Raw genomic sequence first — 22,002 nt, forward strand, 5'->3', positions numbered from 1 at the left:
CAGCGGATGTTTCCTCCCAAGTGAGGATGTGTGATCCTCATGGGATACGAGGGAATAGACCGAACCCTTTGGAATCTAGTAGCTTTTCAGAAATTCCCTCGGGGGTCGCCATGTCTTTAAGTGACAGAAAGAGCAAGCCACCAAGGAAAACAGGCCTAGAGGGATTAGGAGACATCTGTCTCATGCTGCCTGGGAGACCGCGTCTCTGGGAGAACAGAGAGACTGTCTGTGGCAGAACAGTTGATGTCCTGAAGGAAGCCAGGCCTACACTACCCTTCTTGATCAGCCTTCAGCAGCCTAGCACTGGCCAGAGTGAGGAAGGGTACCCCGAGAGGAGAGAAAGGACCTCTATTGGGGTACTCAGCTTAGCTGTGTTTTCTCTGTAAATACTGGCAAGATGTCTGGACCAGCCTGGCAAGCCTACTACGTGCCTCACCCTGAACTGAGGCAGAAAGAAAGAAACCCCCGAAGGTGGAAAAGCGGTTTATTTGCAAAAGAGTCTACTGCAGTAGGGAGGTAGGGCTGAGGGGCACTGCTCCTGGCAGGTTGGGGCAAAGAAGGGTTTGACTATGTTGTGCAATTAGGCTGGTCCTGAGGGTTTCGTTAAGTTGCCCCTGCCCACTCTAAAACATCTCCCAGATGTTTTGAAAGTGGGGAACCCGGAAGACAGGAAGGTCACAGAGTGAAAAGGTCAAAGATGCCAGCATCTGTACCACCATTTCATCCTCAGGATCACAGTTACCTACATAAACGTGACAGCTTGTCTACTGAACTTTCCTTTTTCCTTGGAAGAATCCTTATTTTGTCCCAACCAGAATGCTCCCCTCCCTCTGAACCTTTAGTTCTTAAACAGCGCGCTTCTCCAAGCTCACTTTCTGGCTCTAGAGATCTCTGCGCCCACACATGATGCCTGAGCATGGCCACCTGGACCAAATTGGCAGACGGGAAGAGGGCCAAGCCTGAGGCAACCAAAAGAAATGAGTACTGGGTTAAGGCACAGGCCAAAGCCCCTGCTCTGCTTGGGCAGTAGTGGACAGAGTTGCTGGGCAGGAGGCCTAGAAGTTCTCATAATGGTGAGAGAAATGAGTCCGGTCCTGCTTGTTGATGAGCTGACAGGCCTTCTCCACATTCTTGGTCATGCCAGGGGGACCACAGCTGAATACTCCAATCTTTCGGACCTATTGCAGGAGAAAGAACCAAAGGCAAACGTATTTACTGGCAGAGCTGGGTCAGTATTGGTCAGCAAGGCTTGTGTTTAAGGTGCAGGCTTTGGTCCTATTAAAAAGCCATCCATTGTTCCCGCTGAAGGTTTATTTTGTACCATGCATGGTGAGGGCTAGCTCACTTTAAGTCTAGCTCAACTTTGTAAGTGCTAGGTCACTGTAAAAAAAAAAAAAAAAAAAAAAAAAAAAAAAAAAAAAAAAAAAAAAAAAAAAAAAAAGGCCAACTTAACCAAGTTCAAATTCAGGGGCAACTTGTTGCTTCCGAGGTCTGTGGCCAGCCTACTCACTGTTCCCGGTGAAAATTAGCTCCAACCAGGGCCAGGGTAGTCCTCAGTAAGGGATGTTTCTCTTGTTGAGCTCTTCCGTTTGGTGGATAAATTTAGGGCTTCCTCCTTTCTTAGCACCTTAGGGTGACCCTCCACCTATGCTTTTCTAGCCTGTAACCTACCAATCTGCTAAGGGATAGATTCTCGGCTGTGAGCAAATCTTTCCCTGATAGAGCAAGTTGGAGGGCTTTGCTCACACCCCAGATGATAAAGGGGGACGAGAACTGGGATGTGGAGGAGATGTACCTGAGGATGGACTTCCTGCAGAGAGTTGAAGAAAGGCTCAAAGGGAGGGCGGCCAAAGTGGGTGACAGAGCGCAGCCCCGTGAACAGACTCCGGTTCAGCACCTTCTGGAAGTGCCGCTCACAGATGTACTGGGGAAGGAAGTGGGCACAGAGGATCATAGCCAGGCATGGCCAGGACCAGCTCTTGGCCCTGATAGTGTCCCACCTGCCCTGCCTGCTTGGCCTGACCTACCAGCATGGTGGTCCTGAGGTCAAACTTCTCAGCCAGCTGGGTGATATAGATGTGCACAGACACCAGGTCCTGGTGGTCATTCTCCTCCACCTCCCGGATGATGTCAGCCAGCCACTCAAACTGCCGCTGAGTCCTTGTCACCCAAATGAAGTAGATCTGAGGACACACACTTCTGCTCAGGGCCAGCTCAGCTTGGCTTCCCTACACATCAGGGATCTCATCACGGAATTCTGACTTAAGCCAGTTTGTGACTGTTCCTAGACCACCTGGGAAATAGGATGTCTGGGAAGTAGGACCAGGCTCTGAGGCCAGGGGTAGATTACCCCTGGACAAAGAGGTAGAAGTCAGAGGCAACCTGGTGCCAGACTAAGAGCCTTCCACAACTGAGCTGAGAGGCTTTGGGGTCAGAAGCAACTTCCTCAGGCCAAGCCCAGCACTTCCTTCAGTGGGAGATGCTAGAGCAGGAGACTGGCCACGGCTGAGCAGCTGCCTAGAGGCAGAACTTTGAGCTGAAGGGCATTTCATGGAGCAGCCACCTTGGGGATCCCCAGCTGCCTGAAATGTGATGAAAGGCGTCTATCAAGAGGAAAAGCCCGGTGCTGCAGGTGAAGGAACAGGTAAGGAAGGAGCTGTCACCCTCTGAGTGCTGACAGCCTGTAGGCTGGGCCTCTGCCTGTTGCATTCCAGCGGGTCTGATTCACCTGCCAGGCCCAGAGAGACAAGCAGAGGCCTGCCATTGGGTCCGAACTACAGAAAAGGCCTGTGTGGAGGGGGCCTGAAGGCTTGGCTGTGTGGCTAGGGCCAACCTACCCGCAAGTCCTACCTTGGCACCTCCCCTCAACCCTGAGACCTGAGCCAGTTTTACTTGTGCCCCACCCCAAAGGTGCCCTTCCCTCTCCCAGCCAGGGCTCTAAGGGCTGGCCTCTTCTGGGTGAGGGAATGCGGTTTTGTTGGTTGCTTGTTTTGTTTTGCCTCCCTTCGGCCCTTCCTGGAGGGACTCCCACAAGCAGTTCCTGTGCAGAGCACCCCATGGCTGAGTGAAGGAGCTCTTAGCAACTGGGTGGAGCCCTACAGACATCAGTTTACCAATTCTGCCTCTCAGGACAACCTGGCATCTTTCCAACACACCGCCCTTCTCCGGGTTTCAGACCAGATTGTCCTTGTCCAGAAGGTAGAGACACGAACAGAGGCAGGAGATAGGGGCAATGCTGGGAGAACTGTGGGCTGGCACTCACCTTCTTACAGAACACTTGGCAGCTGACTGATGACTTGAAAACCAGGTCTTTGAGGATGGAGGCAAAGGGGGTGACCCCAATTCCAGCTCCCACCAGCACTGACACCTCAAATTTATGCCACTCCTGGTGGCCCTCCCCAAATGGTCCATCGAGGTACAGCTGTGGGAAGGACAGGGGTTCTAAAATTCGGCTTAGTCATTGTTCTGAAGCCCAAAATGGACATGGTGGGCAGGGAAAGGGAGTTACAAGACATCAGGAATAATGCAGAATGGGGTTGGGTCTGCGAGGAGGCAGCATAGCAGGGAGCCTGGTGATGCGGGGTGGGGGGGGGGATATAGAAGTGCGTAGATATCTGGGCACCTTTGGGTATCTGGCACTGGTGTCACCGGTCGGAGGTGAGTAGATCTCCCTGAGGCGGGTGGTCCAGGGTCCAGCTGCCCGGATGTGCAGGCTGAGTGTGTCCTCATGGGGTGCCGAGGTCAGCGTGAATGGATGGTACTCGGTGGTCCCCAGAGCCAGGCATGCAATCCTCACCCACTGCCCTGACTTATACTCAAAGCCCTGGGGCCTCTGGAACCGCAGATGGGTCACTCCTGGGAAGGGATGGCGCAAGAGACTGTTGCCCTGAACCCAGCAACAGTATGGTCTCCAGAAAGTTCCTCTAACAATAGCCTCAACTCTGATAGCAAGGTAGACATTCCCCCACTAGAATCTTGCCTTGCAGAGGAGCTGGGGGTGAACAGGGGAAGACTGGCCTGGGCTCCTCTATTCCCTGTCTTAAGAGGGGCCCATGCCTCAAGCAAAGAACATTTCTCATCAGATTGCTTCTCCCAAGGACCCCAGGTCCCTTCCCTTCCCCTGGGCCAGGACAGTAGACTGGAGCAGTCCAGGTGCTGCCTGTGCCCTGTCGGTTGCCTTAATAACCAAGTGGGATTCCCACAATCTTCAGGCTTGTACCTGAAGGCAGCAGCTCGGCCTTCACCACGCTGATCTCCACCTTCTTCCGGCTCAGGCTCACCAGCTTGTCCCCCACATAGATAATCGCCGGAGCCAGGAAGAAGATGTGGAATCGGGGCACCTGGATCAGAGCAAAGCTGCCGTGGATGATGAGCTGCACAGGGTGAAGAATAAGGCTCAGTCCAAGTGATGCACACAACAGACTGTGGAACCAGCTTTGACCTTGGACCCCATGGCCCCTGGTGTATCCGTTCCCTACCTCCCATGAATCCATTCCTTCTAGGTTCTGAGATAATGACTCCCACCTCCACCCTCCAAAGCACACCAAAGGAATACTACCATTCCATACATAGCCAAGGTGACCCCCCCCACCACCTGGATTCTGTAAGATACCCTCTGTGTGTGTGTGTGTGTGTGTGTGTGTGTGAGAGAGAGAGAGAGAGAGAGAGAGAGAGAGAGAGAGAGAGAGAGAGAGAGAAACAGAAAGTATATCTCAGATGTAGCCCAGGCTGACCTTGAATTTGTGATGATCTTCCTGCCTCAGCCTTCTGAGTACAGAATTTACAAGTCTGCATCAACACACCTGGCCAACGTGGTTTTTTCCTTATCATTTTCTCTGTCTAAAAAGCTTTAATGAATTTCCCATTGAACCCTCTGGCCTTGCAGCACTCTGGCCTCCAGAATCCTACTAGCTGGTTCTTTCTCCCTGGTCCTTTTGGGTTCAGAATCTTTGTACTTACAGGAGTAGGGCAAACCTGAGCTTTCTTGTCCCTAGATCTCCCCATGGCTACTCCATCCCCCTTTCCACGTCTCAGCAGAAATGACATCTCCACTGCCTATGTCCATCGCATCAGAGCATACCTCTTTCTATCTTCCCTCATCCATGGCCAGCCTTTGTTCATCCACATGCATATTATTTTCTGAGTGGGCTGAGGAAGTGGAAACTGTGTTAGCATTGTCTTGGATTTTCATGATGCCTGCTGGGTGCACATTTGGCACTCGGTAATTGTTGGGGAAAGGGTTGCCCTGTTTGTTCCACCTTTTGGTGGCTAAGAACACCTAACTAGTCTTTTCCATGAGATACCTTGGCAGCTTATAACCTGCCCCAGGACTCTCTTCCCCTCACTTTCTTTTCTTTTATTCTCTGGGATTAAACCTAGAGACTCACATGTGCCAGATAAGTGTTTTACAATAGACCTACAGCCAGCTTTTCTGACTTTTTACTTTGAGGTAGTCTTAGTGATTTGATCAGGCTAGCCTTAAATTCACTCTGTGGACCAGGTAGGCTCTGAACTTGTAATCCTCCTATTTTGGTCTCCCAAGGAGATGGGACTACAGGCACCTGCTACCAGGCCCTACTACAAGGTCTTCTGTAAGCCATGCCAGCTCCCTCTCTGCAGCCTGTGATTCTAGAGACACCCTCCCTCCCCACCTCCCTGGTTCACTGTTACCTCAGCAACAGTGTTCTGCTGGTTCTGCCTCAGCCTCCCCGGCCACTCATTTTCCAGCTCCTGCGCTGGCCCCATTCCATCTGCCGCCCCAATCATGGGTGTGGTCCAAGCCTGCTTTCCTCACCCGCTGCTCTTTTCTTTCTGTGCTCTGCCGTGTAGCATGGCCTCTCTGATAAGCCATAACCATTCTGCCTCATCAGCCACCCCCACGTGTCACCACCCCCACGTGCCACCAGCAAGTCCTGTCACTACCCAGGCCTGTCTCCTCTGTCCCCTGCATATCCTGTGACTCCTCCCGCCCTTGCATCTCTGTGCATGCCCTTCTACCTAGGTCCTGCTACCTGGATGGCTCTTAAGCATCCACTCAGCCTTGTCGATGTTTAGTTTCTCTCTTCTAAAGCTGTGGCTGAAGTCCCATTTTCCCTCCAAGTCGCCCCTAGCCAGGTCAGTGTAAGTGACACTCTCCTCCGTGACTTCCTGTGGCTTACTGCTGGGACACTCTGCTCGGCAATCCCTTCTGTTTGGTGTGAATGTGGCCCTGGTCTCTGCAGCAAATCCTAACTTCCTAAGGGTAGGAATCACCACCTCTGTTGCCGCCTGTAGGATTTCTTACAGAGCTAGGAAAAAGAGGCCTTTGGATGCTATCTAGTTTGTTGAATTCAGGTCTCTTGTTCAGGAATTCCTTCTCCAGTCAAGGGTTCCACATTTTTTAACCTTTTCCCACAAGTGGTGGAGAAGTTCAGTCTAGGCTGAGTTGTCAGCATCGACATTCTTTCTCAGAGTCTGCTCCCTCCATCCCCGGTGATAAATGGGAGGAAGTTTCTTTGGCCCTGAACTCCCTAACCAGGTGAAATGCTCTCAATCTGCCAGGCTGGGGCTGCCCAGCAATGTCTACAATCCAGCAATGAATCAGAAATCTGTCTTGAACTTAGGGAATCAAGCTAACCACTCTACTGGGGCTCCCTACTCATTTTATCACGAGGCACATATTCCTAGCAAAAGCAGCAGGCATCAGGCTAGGACTCCGCCCGTCATTGGGTAGGGAGGGAGGGAAGGAGGAAATTAGTTAACCAGAGCTCTCAAAGGAGGGAGAGATTATTTGGAAGCAAACATCAGCAATTCTAGAAACTATCCTAAGCCAAGGCAGATAGTTATTTCAAAATCAGGAAGTGCTAAGCCACAGCAATAATCTTCCCAGCTAACAGTGAGGACAGAGCTGCATCTGGGAGGAGGGAAAGTGAGATACCAGGATTCAGCCACAACCAGACAATGGTACATTCTTCATCGCAGAACAAAAGAGACCCCTGTGTACTGTTCTGCTAGGAGATAAAAATGCTAGTCATGGGGGCTTTGGGCTCTCTGAATGCTAGCAGCCAAGCCGTCAATCAACTCGTGGGAAAAGTACGGGCCTCGGGACTTGGTTTAACTTCTCAGTCACCTTAGGGTGCCCTTTGGGGCATACTGTGTACCCGAGGCAGGTGGACAAGCACAGGGAGGGACCCAGGTCAGAGTCAGCTCAGGAAGTCAGGTCAATCAGTTGTTGACAACACAGTGGAGGGTGACAGGAGCAGGGGAAGAGAGGGGAGGGAATGAACCATGGATCCCAGCTCGAGAAAGAAATAGGATAGGCATGTAAGAACGGTAATGTCAGAATCAAGCCTTTGCTTGGGTCTGCTCTCGGGCACTTACAGGTCTGAGTCATAGCCAGTGTCATGACATCTTGTGTGAGACTACATCAAAGGGTGCCATATTCTATTCTCCACTCCCTTTCCTGCCTCCTCCTGGCTGCAGGCTCTTGCTGTGAACCTCTCCCATCCTCAAAAGGCATAAGAGATCCCTTCCTCTGCCACCTAGGCCCTGACAGTCTTCAGAGACCCAGCCACTCTGTCTGTCTCTGGTGCTGTGTCCTGAACTCTCCTTGGAGCCTAGACCATGCTATTACATCTCTGGTGTCTGTCCTTGGTGTCAACAGCTCCTAATAAACTCCTTTTCTCCAGTGATCCATCCCAGTGTCCTCTTGGACCACTTGCCCCACCAAAACCTAACATGGTGGAGTCTTAAAGTCCCTCTTATCAGCAGTCTGGCTGGTGTTTTGAACAACCCTATTAACTTCATGGGTGTTTAGTTGGGTGATCTGGCTAAGGTGTTCTCAGATGAGGTCAGAACAAAAGTAGAACCCACTGAAGTTTCTCGAAAAGAATAATTCTCCCTTAAGGTGCAAGCAGTGCAAGCAGTCCACCCAGGAACCAAAACACCAGTCAGGCAAAGGCAGAGAAAGACTGGAGAGAAATGGTGTGGGGGAATCTGTGAGGAATGTGGGTGAACCTGGCAGGGCTGCTACCAAAAAAATCCCATGGCAGGGAGGGATCTTCCGAGAGGCGCGGAATGGGTTCAGCCTACTGGAGAGCCCCACACTATAATTTCCATCTTTATAGAGGGATATGGAGAAATGAATGCATGAAATAACTAAGGGGATGGAAAATCAACGTCGAGCCCTCAGTGCCTCCCTAGGAATGTCTTGTCTGCACCCCACTGGCCTGGCTCACAGCCAAAAACTCTCACCAGGACATAGAGAAAAATGTAGAGGTGGTGGGTCAGCCAGAAGCCCCGGAAACTGCGTCGGCGGAAGTGGTGGGAGGCGAAGACGTACATGATGGCCAGGGCCAGGAGCAGCAGGACTCCAGTGAGGCCTGGGAAGAGAAAAGGGCAGGAGACTAAAGAACAACGCTAGGCTGTCTTATCACTCATCCTCCTGGCCGTTGCAGGGCCTGGCACATTGCAGGCTTCTCAAACGTGTGCTGAAGGACTGACTGCACAGAAATCTCTAGATGAGACACTGAAAATATCAGGCCCCATCACCATGGAGTCAGAACTGCACCGCTCTACTTGGTTATTATAGGACATGACATCAACTCTGGACCAATTTGTGCCTGGGACCATACTAAACAGCAAATTGACAGGGTCCCTCATCTACGCGGATTTGGTAGAAAGCCCCAGATTTCCTGGAGGATCCCATGCCAGGGGTGCAGAGCGGGTCATGCTGAAACCAGGATGGGGTGTGGAAACACAGAATACCTGAGTGATCAAGGAGGAGAAAGACAGTAATTAGGAAGATTAGAGCCCTGGTGTGTGGAAACGCAAAGGTTAAGGAGGGATTGAACCGTAGCCTGTAAAAGCCGTGAGCGGAGAGAAGAGCATAAAATACAGCCTTATCCACCAAATCCCAGGGTGCGGAAGTCAGCAAGCACCCTCTGAAGTTCAAAGCAGTAGGATTTTAAAAAACCTGTTGTATTTCACAGAAGGAGTGAAAATGAAAAACACATTACCCCAAGGAGGGAACAGACTGAAAATATAAATAGGTTTAGGATCAATCTTAATAGATTCACAGCTATTAGCTCTGAGTTGGGTGATTGCAGTAAGCTAGGAATATTCCCCAACCTTTGTCAAGGCTTCTTATGGTGTGGGTGGGGGCTTCTGCCTGAACTGATAAAAAAAAAAAAAAAAGAAAAGAAAAAGGCCTCCTGGTCCTTCTCCCATGGAGCCGGGGCACAGCATTCCTCCAAGCAATGGTCGTGGTAAGTGTAAGTATTATGAAAAGGGCCTACCCTCTGAGAACCAGTCCAGTAAGCCCCTCCTAGAGGGGATCTAGCCCAAGGTTGAGGGGAGCTGTGATGCAGTCACCAAAGTTTCTTACCGCCCAGAAGTGTCCTCTGCGCCAGAGGACAGAGCCTAGCTCATCATAAGAATTGAGTGAGTTTGGCTATTTAGTGACAGACAGAACCCATAGCCTGGAATTTGGAGTCAAGTCTAGACATTCAGAGAGGGGAAGAGTTCTCACCTGGCACAGTCTGGAAGAACCACCAGTAATACTTCTGAGGGAACTCTGACCTGTGTGGAAGGCACAGCAGGGAGTCGTGAGAGGAGCTCTCCGGGCCTCTGGAGAGTTCCCAGAGGAGCACTACAGCTACCCTTCAAGGTGGTCATTGTCCGTCCATCCCAGAAGATGGCCCTGTTCTCTGGGCCAAGATTTACCCTCCACCTTTAGGAAATTCGTTCCTGACACACACACACACACACACACACACACACACACACGCACACTTACCCATCATCATGGAAGAGGCCAGGGAAGAGGCAGGAGAGGACGCTGAGCGGGCTGACGGAAAACAGGTACACATTCACCGCATGGCCAGCACTGTGTAAGACTAGGGAAGACCAGACGGTGATGAGCCCAGGGACAGCCAAGCGAGGATGCTCAACATATCCGAGCGCCAAACAGACATGGAGGAATGAAACAGCCCTCTCAGGGTCTGGGCTGCTGACTTGTAGTCAACCTCCTGGTCCTCCCCCATTCCACCCACGAACACAACCACACGAGTCTGAAATTATGCCATTAGAAGCTCATTCCTTTGGTTTCTTTCACGGATCTGTTTTAAAGCGTAGGAACTAGGAAAGCAAGCATTTCTACCCTTTGTGCTGGAGTCTTGGTAAATTGTCAGTTAAAGTTGGGGGGGGGTTGAAAGTATAGGAAAAGCCATTCAGGGCAGGGTGGGCGCCTGAACTTCATTTCATCCCACAGCCCACCTAACTCCATTCTTATGGAAATGGCCACTCAAGAGCCACATTAAAGTTAAGTGCAAGTGGGGACGGGGAGGAGCACCAAAGGAGGGGGAAGCTAGCTAGCAAGGGCAGAAGGCACCCGGAGAACCCTAGAGCAGCAGCCCCTGCAGCAGGCACCTGGAGAACCCTAGAGCAGCAGCCCCTGCAGCAGGCACCGGGAGAACCCTAGAGCAGCAGCCCCTGCAGCAGGCACCGGGAGAACCCTAGAGCAGCAGCCCCTGCAGCAGGCACCGGGAGAACCCTAGAGCAGCAGCCCCTGCCTGTGAGGATGATGGCTGTGGAGGCGATGAGGCGATGGAAGTCCACAGCGGCGTCAAAGGGAATGTAGCGGTTGAGGAAGGTCTCCCGCAAGAAGGTGATGAGGTTGCGGCACATGGTGAGCAGGATGTAGGAGAACATGAAGGAGATGCTGGCCGCAGTGCCCCGGGACAGGATGATGCCCACACGTGTGGTATCGGTGATGCCGCTGTGGTGTGCCGCAAAAGCGTAGTCTGTGAAGGGACAAGAGTGCAGTTGGAGGTGACGCTATCGTCACTTGCCGCAGCCCGTCACCACCACCACCCCTGACCTGCGGTATGTGATGTCACTCACAGTAGGCCCTCTCCAGAAAGAGCGCCCCAGTGATGGCGTAGAACACTGCCACACAGCCTATGTGGCGCCGATAGTTCTCAACGAAGCGCTTGAACTGCTGCAGCGTTTGGTGGCGGCGGCTGTGTTGAAACTTCTCGCGGTGTGCCTCCGTGAACAGCAAGGGCTGGAACGAAGTTACCCTGGGAGACAAGAAGCCTTAAACTTTGGCCTGTGAGACTCAATACCAGTGGAAACCTGCTACCCCAAGGGGTGTCTCTGAAGAGCATCCTGGAAGGACAGGTTCAGACCCTCCGTAGGCTACACCTACTAAGTCTAAGAAGTGAGGGCGGATCTCCAAGTGATTATTTCATCTCTGGGGCATACACTGCCTCTACACCAGGGTCCATTCACACAAGCAGCCCCTTCCCCTCCCTGTCTGTACTCCTACCAGGTACCCACTGTTAGCCTATGGAAGGCTCAAGGGGCCTGTCACAGTTAGCTTTAGTGGTTAACCTGACTCCCTGGGAAGAAGGAACCTCCACTGAGGAATTACCTTCATCAGATTGGCATGTTTGGGGCATTTTTTTGCTAACTGATATAGGTAGGCCCAGTCCACTGTGGGCGGTCCCATCCCTGAGCAGGTGAGCCTAGGCTATGTAAGAAAGGTAGCTGAACAGCTAGAGGAAGCAAGCCAGAAGCCAGCGTTCCCCTGGTTTTTGCTGCAAGCTCTTGCCTTGACTTCCTGCCGTGGCCTCTCTATGATAGATTGTAACCTGTAAGTCAAATAAGCCCCTTTCTCCCCAAGTTGCTGTTGGTCATGGTTTTATTTCAGCAACAAAAACCTAACTAGGTCAGGTTCTCCGTGAAGGCCCCCCGACTTCCCAGACAGAGGTGAGAAAACATCCCTGAGTCCTGAAGTTCCTTGCCCTTCCTACCACTCTAACATTCATCAGTAGGGAACTGTAGTGACGGGTGCCCCCGATTCAAAGCATTCTGGGGCAGAGAGTACTTATCTGCCTATAGAGCAGAGTACTCAGCACTATGTAATGGGTGGTTGAAGGGGCATGGATGTTAGGGGCAAAGCAGCCATACTTCTTGCCAAATCTCCGTCGGATCTCTTGAGGAGGGTCTGTGTCCATGGGGCACTGTAGTCTCTGTGCTGATGCCTCAGTCTTGACGTTGTTGCGGGCACAGTGGGCATTCATTCTGGGCGAAGGACTAGGAAGGAAAAGCAAAAGGTGTCTACCAACCGACCTCCTACTGCCCTGCTCTGCCTCCAAACCAACTTTGTCGAGGAAAGATCAAAACTCTCCACGCAGGACAGCAGGAGTCCCCCAGCAAGGTGGACAGGGAGTGAGTTCCAGTGGAGGTCGCCACATGTAACTGTGTCCTCTCTGAGGACACTTGGCCCCGGCAGTGAGTGAGCTCTGCCTGACTCAGCAGCCTCTCTCATCCCGATGCAGGATGTACCCGCTTGGAGGAAATGGGTCCTTTTTCTGTTTGCATGAAGGTGCTACATGGGATGGGGGCGGTGCCCAACCTCAGCTATCCTAGGGACAAAATGACAGCTATCCCATATACCCAGACGGCAGCTCACCAGATCTTCTCCTGGCTGATGTAGGAGGCTCGACGGCAGAGGTTCTTGATGACTTCAGGCACTTCCACCCCTGTGACGGAGAACTTGGTGAGGGGACAGCGCAGAGCCCACCTGAGCCTAGCTCAAGCACAGGGTCCCTCTCTTTCCTAAGTTCAAACCTGTGGAAAGTCTCCATCCAGAGGAGAACTTGCCTCTGAGGACCCCAGGCTCAGTTCTTGACCCAGTCCAGTGAGAACCGGACCCACCTATCTATTGATCAGTGTAGCTATAAGGGAAGTCACTCCAAGGCTATCTAGAAACTTTATCTCATTTTCCTGTCAGGGCTGCACACTGAGAACAAAGCAAGGTTGAGCTGCAAATCCAAGTTCTTTCTGGAGGGGGTTGGGGGTTGAGACAAGGTTTCTCTGTGTAGCCCTGGTTGTCCTGGAGCTCTCTTTGTAGTCCAGGCTGGCCTAGAACTCACAGAGATTCACCTGCCTCTGCCTCTTGAGTGCAGGGATTAAAGGCGTTTTCACTGCCTGGCAAATCCAAGTTCTTACAGGAGACTTGGAGCCTCCAGGGTGCTTCTCAGTTCTAAACCAACCCCGAAGATGTCTTGGCTCATGGTGAACTTATCCACATAAAACTCAAGTGCTTAAAGAGTTATTTTAAATTTATGAGTGTTCGTATCCGTAGATCACTGTGCATCACATGTATGCCTGATGCCCAAGGAGGCTGGAGAGGACACCCAATCCCCTGCAACTTGGTTCCAAGTGGTTGTGAGCTGCCATGTGGATGCTGGGAACTGAACGTGAACCTCTACAAGAGCAGCAGGTGCTCTTCACCACTGAGCCATCTCTCCAGCCCCAAATTCAAGCGTCTAACACCAAGGGCCGATATCTGGACTCTCCAGTTGTTCGGCAAACAGCAATGCAGTGAGGTAGGAATCCAGAAAGACCCAGTCTTGGTGAAAGAGAAAGGCTATTTGTAAAGCCCATGTGCCCTTTTCTGTCGTGTGAAACCTTTTCAAATAAGCTCAGGAGGAAAGAGCAACACGCAGCGATGACTGAAAGGAAAACAAGACGCCCCACAGGTTCACTCAGTTCCCTGCCCAGTCACACCAGGCCCGGTATCCCCAGGACTGTGTAGCCTGGCTCGCCTCTGCCCTCGGGCCCAAGTACCCATTGCTTGACTTCCTAGGAAAAGAAGAAAGCTACAGACTCAGCTTTGCTTTTCACCAGCTCCCCTTGCCCTCAGGCCGGAGGAGGCCTTGTGCAGAAGTTTATCCGCATCTTGCCCAACTCGCTTCCATCTCTCAGCAATGCTGCTAGCCCCCACTGTTCTCAGAATCCCGGGAAGGACTGGGTTTGGTCTCAACATGTTCCAAGGAGGATTTCAAGCTACGAAGATGTTGTGACAGCTCAGAGCAGGCCACACACAGACCCACTGCTTGCAACCTGTCCCATCCCTCACTCTGACCCTGACCCCCACCCACTTGAGTCAGACGCAGGTAAGGCAGGAGGTAGGGAACAGACAATGTCGTTGGACCTTGATGTACTCAGCAAACATTTACTGAGCACTTAGCCAGGAGATAGGGCGGGAGTTAGGGGATAAAACCCCAAATACACCCCACCCTGTGTCCAGAACCATACAACCTAGTCACTGAGAATGTACCCTGGCCTAAGTAGAGCTGGAACAAAGAGACACTGTTTCCTCCTTGCTCTAGGCACTAAGCTTAGAGGTGCAGGGGTGGGGTGGCTTTGGCAAGGATCTAGCAGAAGCAGGGCTGTAGTCAACATCCCTTACTGAAAATTGAGTGTAGTAGCAAACATCTGTTTTCCCAGCACTTGGGAGGTAGAGGCAGAAGGACTACCAGAAGTTCAAAGCCAGTCTGGTGTGCATAGCAAGTTCCAGGTCACCCAGTCACACACAGAGCAAGACTCTTATCTCAAACAAAAAAAGTCTCCCACCTCTCACCCTACTGCAGCAGCCAGGCTACATTCATGGGCCCAAGGCACTTCTATCTTCTTGGGCCCTTTTCTCCATACAAATAAAAATAAATTAGCAATGCTATTTGATAATCACATGAGCATCATCCAGGTTGGCTATATTATGCATTCATTATTATACTGACTCTTTTCTTCTGGTTCTTATATAAAGCATTTCTGTGGGCTCCTAAAAGTATGTAGGCCTTACGCCTCCTGACACAAGTCAGCCAGCCAAGCAGCCCCACCTTTGACACAGAGCTGTGTGAATCGGAGATCGCTGTCATGGTCCCGCAGCATGAAGTGGAAATCCTCCCAGGTCAACTCCTCCTTGTCCTGGAAGCCCGACTCCCGGAACATGGACTCCACCACCTCAGTCAGCTGAGCCTTGGACAGGCAGTTGTTGGAGATCTCGATGAAGGACCTAGGGTTGGGAGCGGGCGCACCAAGCCCAGATACAAAGGTTCGCTGACCATTCCACCAGGTCGTTGGGGAGAGGGAGGCTGTATTAGGGTCCCAGGTTGCTGAATCCCAAGTTCCCTAGTAGTTCTGGAAGGCTCTGGTTACAAAGATAAGGAGGAGGCCCCCTGCTTCTCCTTTATAACTATTCCTTTGATGAACCCTCCTCTTCCTGGAAATCCCTGTCCTGACTTAACTCTCCTTGCTGTTCGAGAGGACCAACCTTAGCATCCTAATGAACTCATCCTTGGAAATGAGACCATTCCCATCAAAGTCATACATTCGGAACATAAGGCGAGACTTCTCCTCGGGGGAGCCTGAAAGAAGAAGGGGTCTGTGAGGAGAGCCCAACCCAACCTCCAGAACCCTTACTAGACTCCCAGGCATCTGACGTGGACTAGGGGCTCTCTGTTTCCTATAGTTTAGCCACACTGCAGCGTCACTGTCCCGTCCCTGTTTGAACATTATTTTCCCCTTCTCACCTTTCATGAAGACTACCAGGATGTCCAGGAACTCCCGGAAGGAGAGGTAGCCATTGCCGTCCTTGTCGGCCAGAGAAAACATGGACTCCACAAACATGTCCTGGGGCTTCAGGCCCAGAGACTCTGCAAATTCAGCCCTGCTCAGCTCACAGGTCAGGGCCTCGCGCACTTTCACTGACGAGTCCAGAGGCAGAGTCCCTGCATCTGCCTGATTGATGTCCAGCACCTGCATTTAGGCAGACATAGGGGTTGGGGGGCATCCTTCACTTGCAGGTTGGTGGGACCACTTTCTGAGGCATCTGTCCAGCATCCCTCCCCCCATGAGCAGTCCAGGTCTGTGAGTTACATACAGCTAGGCTACAGAGGCCTGGCCCTTTGACTTAGCTGACTGAACCAAGTGTGCACATTTGACCCAAGCTGGGCATTTGAAGTTACAACCGATAGGTTCCAGATACGCTGTGACGTGAGCACAATGTTGTGATCTAACCTCTGTGATCAGAGACACGGGGGTTAGAAGAGTCAGAGAGAAAGTAGACACAATCGAAGACAGGCCTTGCTTGCCAACAGTATCCTCCCCCAGGTCTTCCCAAGCCAAGCCGAAGTCCTCCTCCCTTTGGGGTTCCTGAGACTATGTTTATCCTTTATGTCTGTCTTGCATCTAAAGGGGTTGGCAGAGGAGAATTCTTATTGTGGGCCATCTCTATCTTACCCAGCAAGAGAACAGACGGTGAGGGAAGCAGGTAGGCCAAGGCCATAATACCTGTTTTTCCTGCCTGTCAACACAGCCTGGCTGTGTTTTCATGAGGCAAACACTACAGCTTCAAACAAGGTGCTTTAGTGGAAAGAGCCTGGGGCTGGAGGTGAGAGACCTGGGTTCATGTCCCAACCCTGCCATCTGGGTGCTGCGTGCCCTGGGGCGGTTCCCTTCAGTTGTCTGGGTTTCCTTTCCTCACCTGCTCTATTTATTTCATAGGTTATGGTGACATCAGCAAGAGCGTCTCTGTCGGGCAGGGCTTGAAAGTACAGGGCAGCTAGGGGGAAACCTAACAGTCCGGGAAGCTTCCAGAACAAGGTCTTCCCTTCACCCTGATGACATCTGGACTCAGTGTAGGTGCCTGGATCCCACGGGTGCCCTAGCAGGAGCCACACATCCCAGCAGCTTAGGGTTCCCTGGTTCTTATGCACACTCAACAGTTGGAGCATTAATCCTGGTCCAGAGTCCATGTACACATGCCCGTTAAATTATATTCTCCCATGCGAATCTCTCCCAGCTAGGCAGCTTACTCCTTCCCAGACATAATTTTTTCCCTTCTACAGGGCTCCTCTGCTCGGTTCTACCCACTCCCTTCTCCTGGGCCAAACCTTTCCTTTGTGTCCTTGCCAATCTTAACCTCCATCAAGATCTTACGCCAGATTGACAGCTTTTCTTCACTAACGTATTAGATCACGTGTTCCCTGGATCACCTTTACAGTCTTCATCCCTTCCCAATCTTTTGTGAGAACATCATCACTGGCCCAACAGAACGATTAGCTTTCTTGGGACGCATGCTGTATTTATGCCTACCCTGAGCCCCATGCTGGGGCCAGAACCCAGGGTTTTACACATCCCAGAAAGCACTTTACCAGTGAACTATGTCCACAAACACTGTTGGTTCTGAGACAGTAGTCCAGGCTGGATTTGAACTCCCAATCCTCCTGATTACAAGTGCGTACCACCATGCTTTCTACATTAAACCTCCTATCTCCACTCCAGCATTCTATCCAGGTTATCTTTAAGTTTGTGCCAGATATGGGCATCCATCTTGGGATTTTTCCCTCCTATCTAATTTTCCCACATCTTCTCAGTAGTTCTCGGAAGTCCATATGGTAGATCCATGGTGCACTCCCCGAAAAATTAAAGAACTCTGGCTTTCAGCGGGGCACAGGACTGGCTTGCTCTGCTTCATTCCTGCACACTGTCTCCCAGGAGACAGGACTGAGATGGGTAGGGACATCTCCGCAGGAAGTGTGAAAAGAACGCAGAGAGTGCTTTTTCAGAAGAGCGTGGTCCTACAGACTCCTCAAAGCAGAATAAATCTTGGCATCTGTGCCTTTATTTTGTGTATCTCCTTTGGGCTTCCATTTCCTGCTTGGGCTGCAGAGAAGGCTCGCGAGTTAAGAGCACATACTGCTTTCCGAGGGAACCCGAGTTCAGTTCCCAGCACCAACATTAGACTTCTCAAGAGGTTCACAATCATTTACCTGCCATTCGAGTTCCAGGGGGATACGGTGCCTCTGCCCTGTGAGCAGCCACACTCATTTGTGCTGCCCCGTCCTCATGGGCATAATTAAAATAAACCCTTTCTTAAAAAAGCAAAAATAGTGCGGGGCTGTGGTGGCGCACACCTTTAATCTAGCACTTGGGAGGCAGAGGCAGGAGGATCTCTGTGAGTTCGAGACCAGCCTGGTCTACAAGAGCTAGTTCCAGGACAGACTCCAAAGCTAGAAATCAATCAATCAAACAAACAAACAAACAAAACCCACCAGAAAATCTCCTGAAGGTATCGGGGTGATCAACCCTAAATTCACCTCATCTATCTTATCTCTTTTCAAGGCTGGGACATAAGATGAGGGTAACAAAGGAGCTTTGCTACCAGATTTTACGCCCTGTTCCAGACCTCCGAAAAGGAGCTGAACTCTGTCTTAACTGCCATAAACCTGCAGTCACCTTGCTCTTCAGGGCAGCAGAGCCTGCAGGCAGATACTTCCCTAAACAGAAGCAGGAACTCCATGATGGGAGCTGAGGCTGCCCACCGAAGGAAAAAAAAAATCATCTTACAGGAACTAGAATGTTCTCTGGAGCCAATTCGTAGAACTGAAACTAAGATACTAATTTGCCAGACCATGGTGTGACAAGGGCTGACTGGCTATTCATGCCTCAGACTACGGTGTGACTAGGGCTGACTGGCCATGCATGCCTCAGACCACGGTGTGACAAGGGCTGACTGACCATGGATGCCTCAGACCACAGTGTGACTAGGGCTGACTGGCTATGCATGCCTCAGACCACGGTGTGACTAGGGCTGACTGACCATGCATGCCTCAGACCATGGTGTGACTAGGGCTGACTGGCTATGCATGCCTCTGGGCTCCCTCTTCTGCCTTTTCTGTCTATAATCTGGAAGTGCAGGTCAATACCCCCAAAGACAGCGTTGTGATATTCCAGCTCTGTCTTCCCAACATGACTTTGTTGACAGACTCCTTCCCTGATGAGCCACCTTCACTTTGGTTTGTGAGGCAAGCAGCTGGACCTAATTAGTTGGGACATGCCCCTATCCCCACTCCTCCAGATCTGGTCTCTGGCCTGGGACTCTAGTAACATAAAAGTCTGGTGACTTGACCTAAATCATGACAAGCTTAGCTAAGAATTCAAACCTTGAGTTTTGAATGATCACCCCCATGGCCTCAAACAGGTAAGGATGCTGTACACACACACACACACACACACACACACACCAGATCTGATCCCACGTACACACCTGGGAGAAAAGGTGCCTGAAAAACGTCTCCAGGAGGTGACTCCGTTGTTCCCTGGTCACTGCCGCCCTCATCAGCTCCTGCTCCCGCTGTTCCCACTCCTGGAAGCTCAGCTCACTCTCCTTCAGGGCCCCCCTGATGTTTTCTACCAGCGCCTGCCGCTCTTCCTCCGTGTTAAGCAGCAGCACCTGCAAAGGCAACAGGAGCAGAAGCAAACATGTCAGAGCCTCTCAAAGAAACGTGTTTTGCTTGGGTGGCACCAGGGGTCATTGGTGTGGCCTTGCAAAAGAGATACTGTCCTTCCATTTACAGAAGAGGACAGGAGCTCAGGTGAGCGTTTACTCCATATTGGAGAAAAGCCAGAGGTGGGGAGGGGAGCAGAGGGTGGAGTGGACCCACAATCGGCCTCCTGTTTAACACCCCTCCAAGTGCCTGGAAATCCCCTAAACTGAAATGAGGAAATAGGGAAGAGGACCCAGCTTCTTCTAGGAACTCCTAACTACCTAGGACATATAAGAACATCCTTCATAGAGAAGGAAGCCGCCAGTGGCTGCCAGAGTACGGGGAAACTATCAGCCAGCATGGTCTAGAACAAGACAGACACTCTCAAGTTCATCTCTCTATCAGGAGCTACATCTGAGGACTAGCGACCAGAAACCCTACCTCGTAGCTCAGCGTTCCTTCCCTTCCACATAACTACCTCATCTGTGATGGGGGCCAGCAGGGCCATACCAGGTCATACTCCTTGGGGATCTTGAGCAGCAGGGCGCGGCGTCCGCGGTTGCTGGACAGAACGAGGTTGACCTGCTGCGGAGGCCGCAGCTGGATGGTACGGAGCACGGTGAGCCTGCCGTCTACTACTCGGATTTGTCCAGGTTGCAAGTGTACAAGCACCGGCCTACAGGGCTCCTTGCGGCCCTGCCACTCCGAGGCTGGAAAACAAGAGATGGGGCTGGGTCAGCTAGGGTGTAGAATGCATCACACCGGAAGAGAGAGAGGGGGCCAGTACAGGGTCTCAGCAACAACTCGGCCCCTTCCTAAGCCCCAAGGGTCATTCTCGTCTCAACAGTCCTGCTGTTCCTCTAATCCACGAGGAGAAGGACCGCTGTTTCCTGAATGTTTGCTGGATGCTCCCCGTAATGCTTTGCATTAGTTATTGCATTTCTTCACAGCCTAAGGTACAGGCACCGCACCGTTAGGATTCCCCATTTTACAGATAAGAAGAAACAAGTTTAGAGATTTAAACCAAAATCTGCCTAAAGTCCTCCAGCCAGTCTGCAGTGGTGAATCAAGATTCCAATCCTTGCTTGACTTCAGACCTTCATTAATTACTCCCGTTGCCTGCGATTCCAGAGTAAGATGCCGCAAAACCATCCGGGACTTGTGATTCATAACCCTTTGAAATGAAGGCAGGATCGCATGACTCTTCCACTACTCTATCACATTCCATTTCTTTAGGATCACTGGGAGGAGCTTTGAAACTTGGAAAACTGCAGGTCTAATGCCAACTGTGCCTCTCCTCCACCTGCCCATGCTTTCCTGACAGCCCTATAAACGAGAATCCTTTTGTACAGGCTTCTGGTTATGGGGGTAGGGACCAGAGTCCTAAGCCATATCCTTCCTATCACCGCCCCAGCTACCCCCAGGCCTACCTTCTACTCCCCCTACAAGCTTCTCAGACATGATGCTCTGGCGGTCCTGTCTCTGGAGCCTCTTGAAATTCCTCATCCGAAGCCGGGCAACAATCCAGGCACTGAGCAGGCTGACTGGCATGAGAGTGGGGGAGGGTATTTCAGGAAGTGAGGGTGGAAGGAGATAGAGGTCGCTCCCTTCTCACCTCCTTTCCTTAGGATGAGTGCCCGCTAGTCCTCCCTTCTGACGCTCCTGCTGCACAGCTTTCTAACTGTGGAGGCCCCATGGAAGGAGCTACTTTGCATCCCATGGGGAGCTCTGGATAGTGTCTAAAATATCTGTCTTGTCACCAACAGTTCCATTACTCAGATCCCTTCCCAGCCAGGGACTAAGTCCACACTTGGATTCCTCAAACCACAAGCTAGACATATCATACCAGGCTGCTGGGCCACCCACACAGAGCCTTATCATGTTCCTGTTCCAGAAACCGTGTCTACCCCAGCTCTGCTTCTCAAGTGAGGATTTGTCTCTGACAGCTCTCTGGGCACAGGCTCTTACCAACAGGTGTGGACCTGGGCTCTTACAGACTCTTGACCAAGCTAGGCCTGGGGGCATCTCAGGAGATTAAGGAGGCAAGTCTCCTTGGAGCTCACTTTTCTGCAGCAAGCCACCTTTTCTTCTGCTTGCGTTTTTCTCACCACCCAGAGGGACAGTTACTCTGTACTATCTGCTGTCATGCATAAAACAAGCCCAACTCATCCCTAGATTGCACCTTTCAGTAGCACCATCTTGCCTACCCATTACTCTCCTACCTAAGGGGAAGCAGCAAAGGGTCCCAATGGTGAGTCCGAAGCCAAACCCGCTGCCCTTGAAATAGTCTCGAATGAAGAGGGGGACACAAGCTGGCAGGTCCTTGGTGCTGAGCTGACTTGGCTGTGGACAGGGGTCTCCTGGGGAGGCAGAGGAGGTCAGAATATTGGGTACAGCTCCACCATCTGGCACAAGCCCACTGAGGAGGGTGAGAACAGAAGAAAATAGGGTACTCTGGGAACTAGAGAGGAAGGGGCTGTTTATCCCTGCCATTGTAGCAAGACCATGGCATTTGCCTATGTGAGTAGCAAGCAGGTCCCAGCATGAACTTCAAAACACACACACACACACACACACACACACACACACACACACACACACACGCAGAGAGAGAGAGAGAGAGAAAGAGACAGAGACAGAGACAGAGAGACAGAGAGAGACAGAGAGCGTGCTTCCTTCACCACTGCTATGGAGTATGGAGTATAATAACCTCGCCTTCATTTGACCCTCCTAATACCACTTACAGCCCCCATCCTGTCCCATCTGAATGTAAGAGTCCTTCCCAGGTCTTTGAGGGAGTTTATCACCTCCCCCAGTTTATCACCTCCTGGTCTTGTGCAAGGGGTAGCTGTATGTGGCAGCCCTGGTACCCCAAACCAAACTTCACCGGGCAGAACCCTCG

The 22,002-nt window shown here is 51.5% G+C and overlaps 1 protein-coding gene across 1 annotated transcript in view; it reads right to left on the minus strand.

The window, feature by feature from the left end:
* Positions 1–467: 467 nt before the first annotated feature.
* Duox1 (dual oxidase 1) overlaps positions 468–22,002 on the minus strand; it is a 34,742-nt gene continuing 13,207 nt past the window's right edge. Inside the window, exons 15-34 of the mRNA XM_087911250.1 lie at positions 21,323–21,460; positions 20,531–20,644; positions 19,611–19,810; positions 18,881–19,066; positions 15,363–15,588; positions 15,104–15,197; positions 14,670–14,845; positions 12,458–12,527; positions 11,953–12,078; positions 10,882–11,060; positions 10,551–10,781; positions 9,776–9,875; positions 9,509–9,558; positions 8,233–8,360; positions 4,220–4,373; positions 3,623–3,855; positions 3,263–3,421; positions 2,028–2,183; positions 1,796–1,924; positions 468–1,178 (exon numbers count right to left, since the gene is read on the minus strand). Coding sequence (XP_087767376.1) covers positions 1,056–1,178; positions 1,796–1,924; positions 2,028–2,183; positions 3,263–3,421; positions 3,623–3,855; positions 4,220–4,373; positions 8,233–8,360; positions 9,509–9,558; positions 9,776–9,875; positions 10,551–10,781; positions 10,882–11,060; positions 11,953–12,078; positions 12,458–12,527; positions 14,670–14,845; positions 15,104–15,197; positions 15,363–15,588; positions 18,881–19,066; positions 19,611–19,810; positions 20,531–20,644; positions 21,323–21,460 — 2,972 coding nt within the window. The 3' untranslated portion in view covers positions 468–1,055. The remainder of the gene's footprint in view (positions 1,179–1,795; positions 1,925–2,027; positions 2,184–3,262; positions 3,422–3,622; positions 3,856–4,219; positions 4,374–8,232; positions 8,361–9,508; positions 9,559–9,775; positions 9,876–10,550; positions 10,782–10,881; positions 11,061–11,952; positions 12,079–12,457; positions 12,528–14,669; positions 14,846–15,103; positions 15,198–15,362; positions 15,589–18,880; positions 19,067–19,610; positions 19,811–20,530; positions 20,645–21,322; positions 21,461–22,002) is intronic.

Source organism: Myodes glareolus, chromosome 10, assembly GCF_982192425.1.
Source record: "Myodes glareolus chromosome 10, mMyoGla1.1, whole genome shotgun sequence".
NCBI lineage: Eukaryota > Metazoa > Chordata > Mammalia > Rodentia > Cricetidae > Myodes > Myodes glareolus.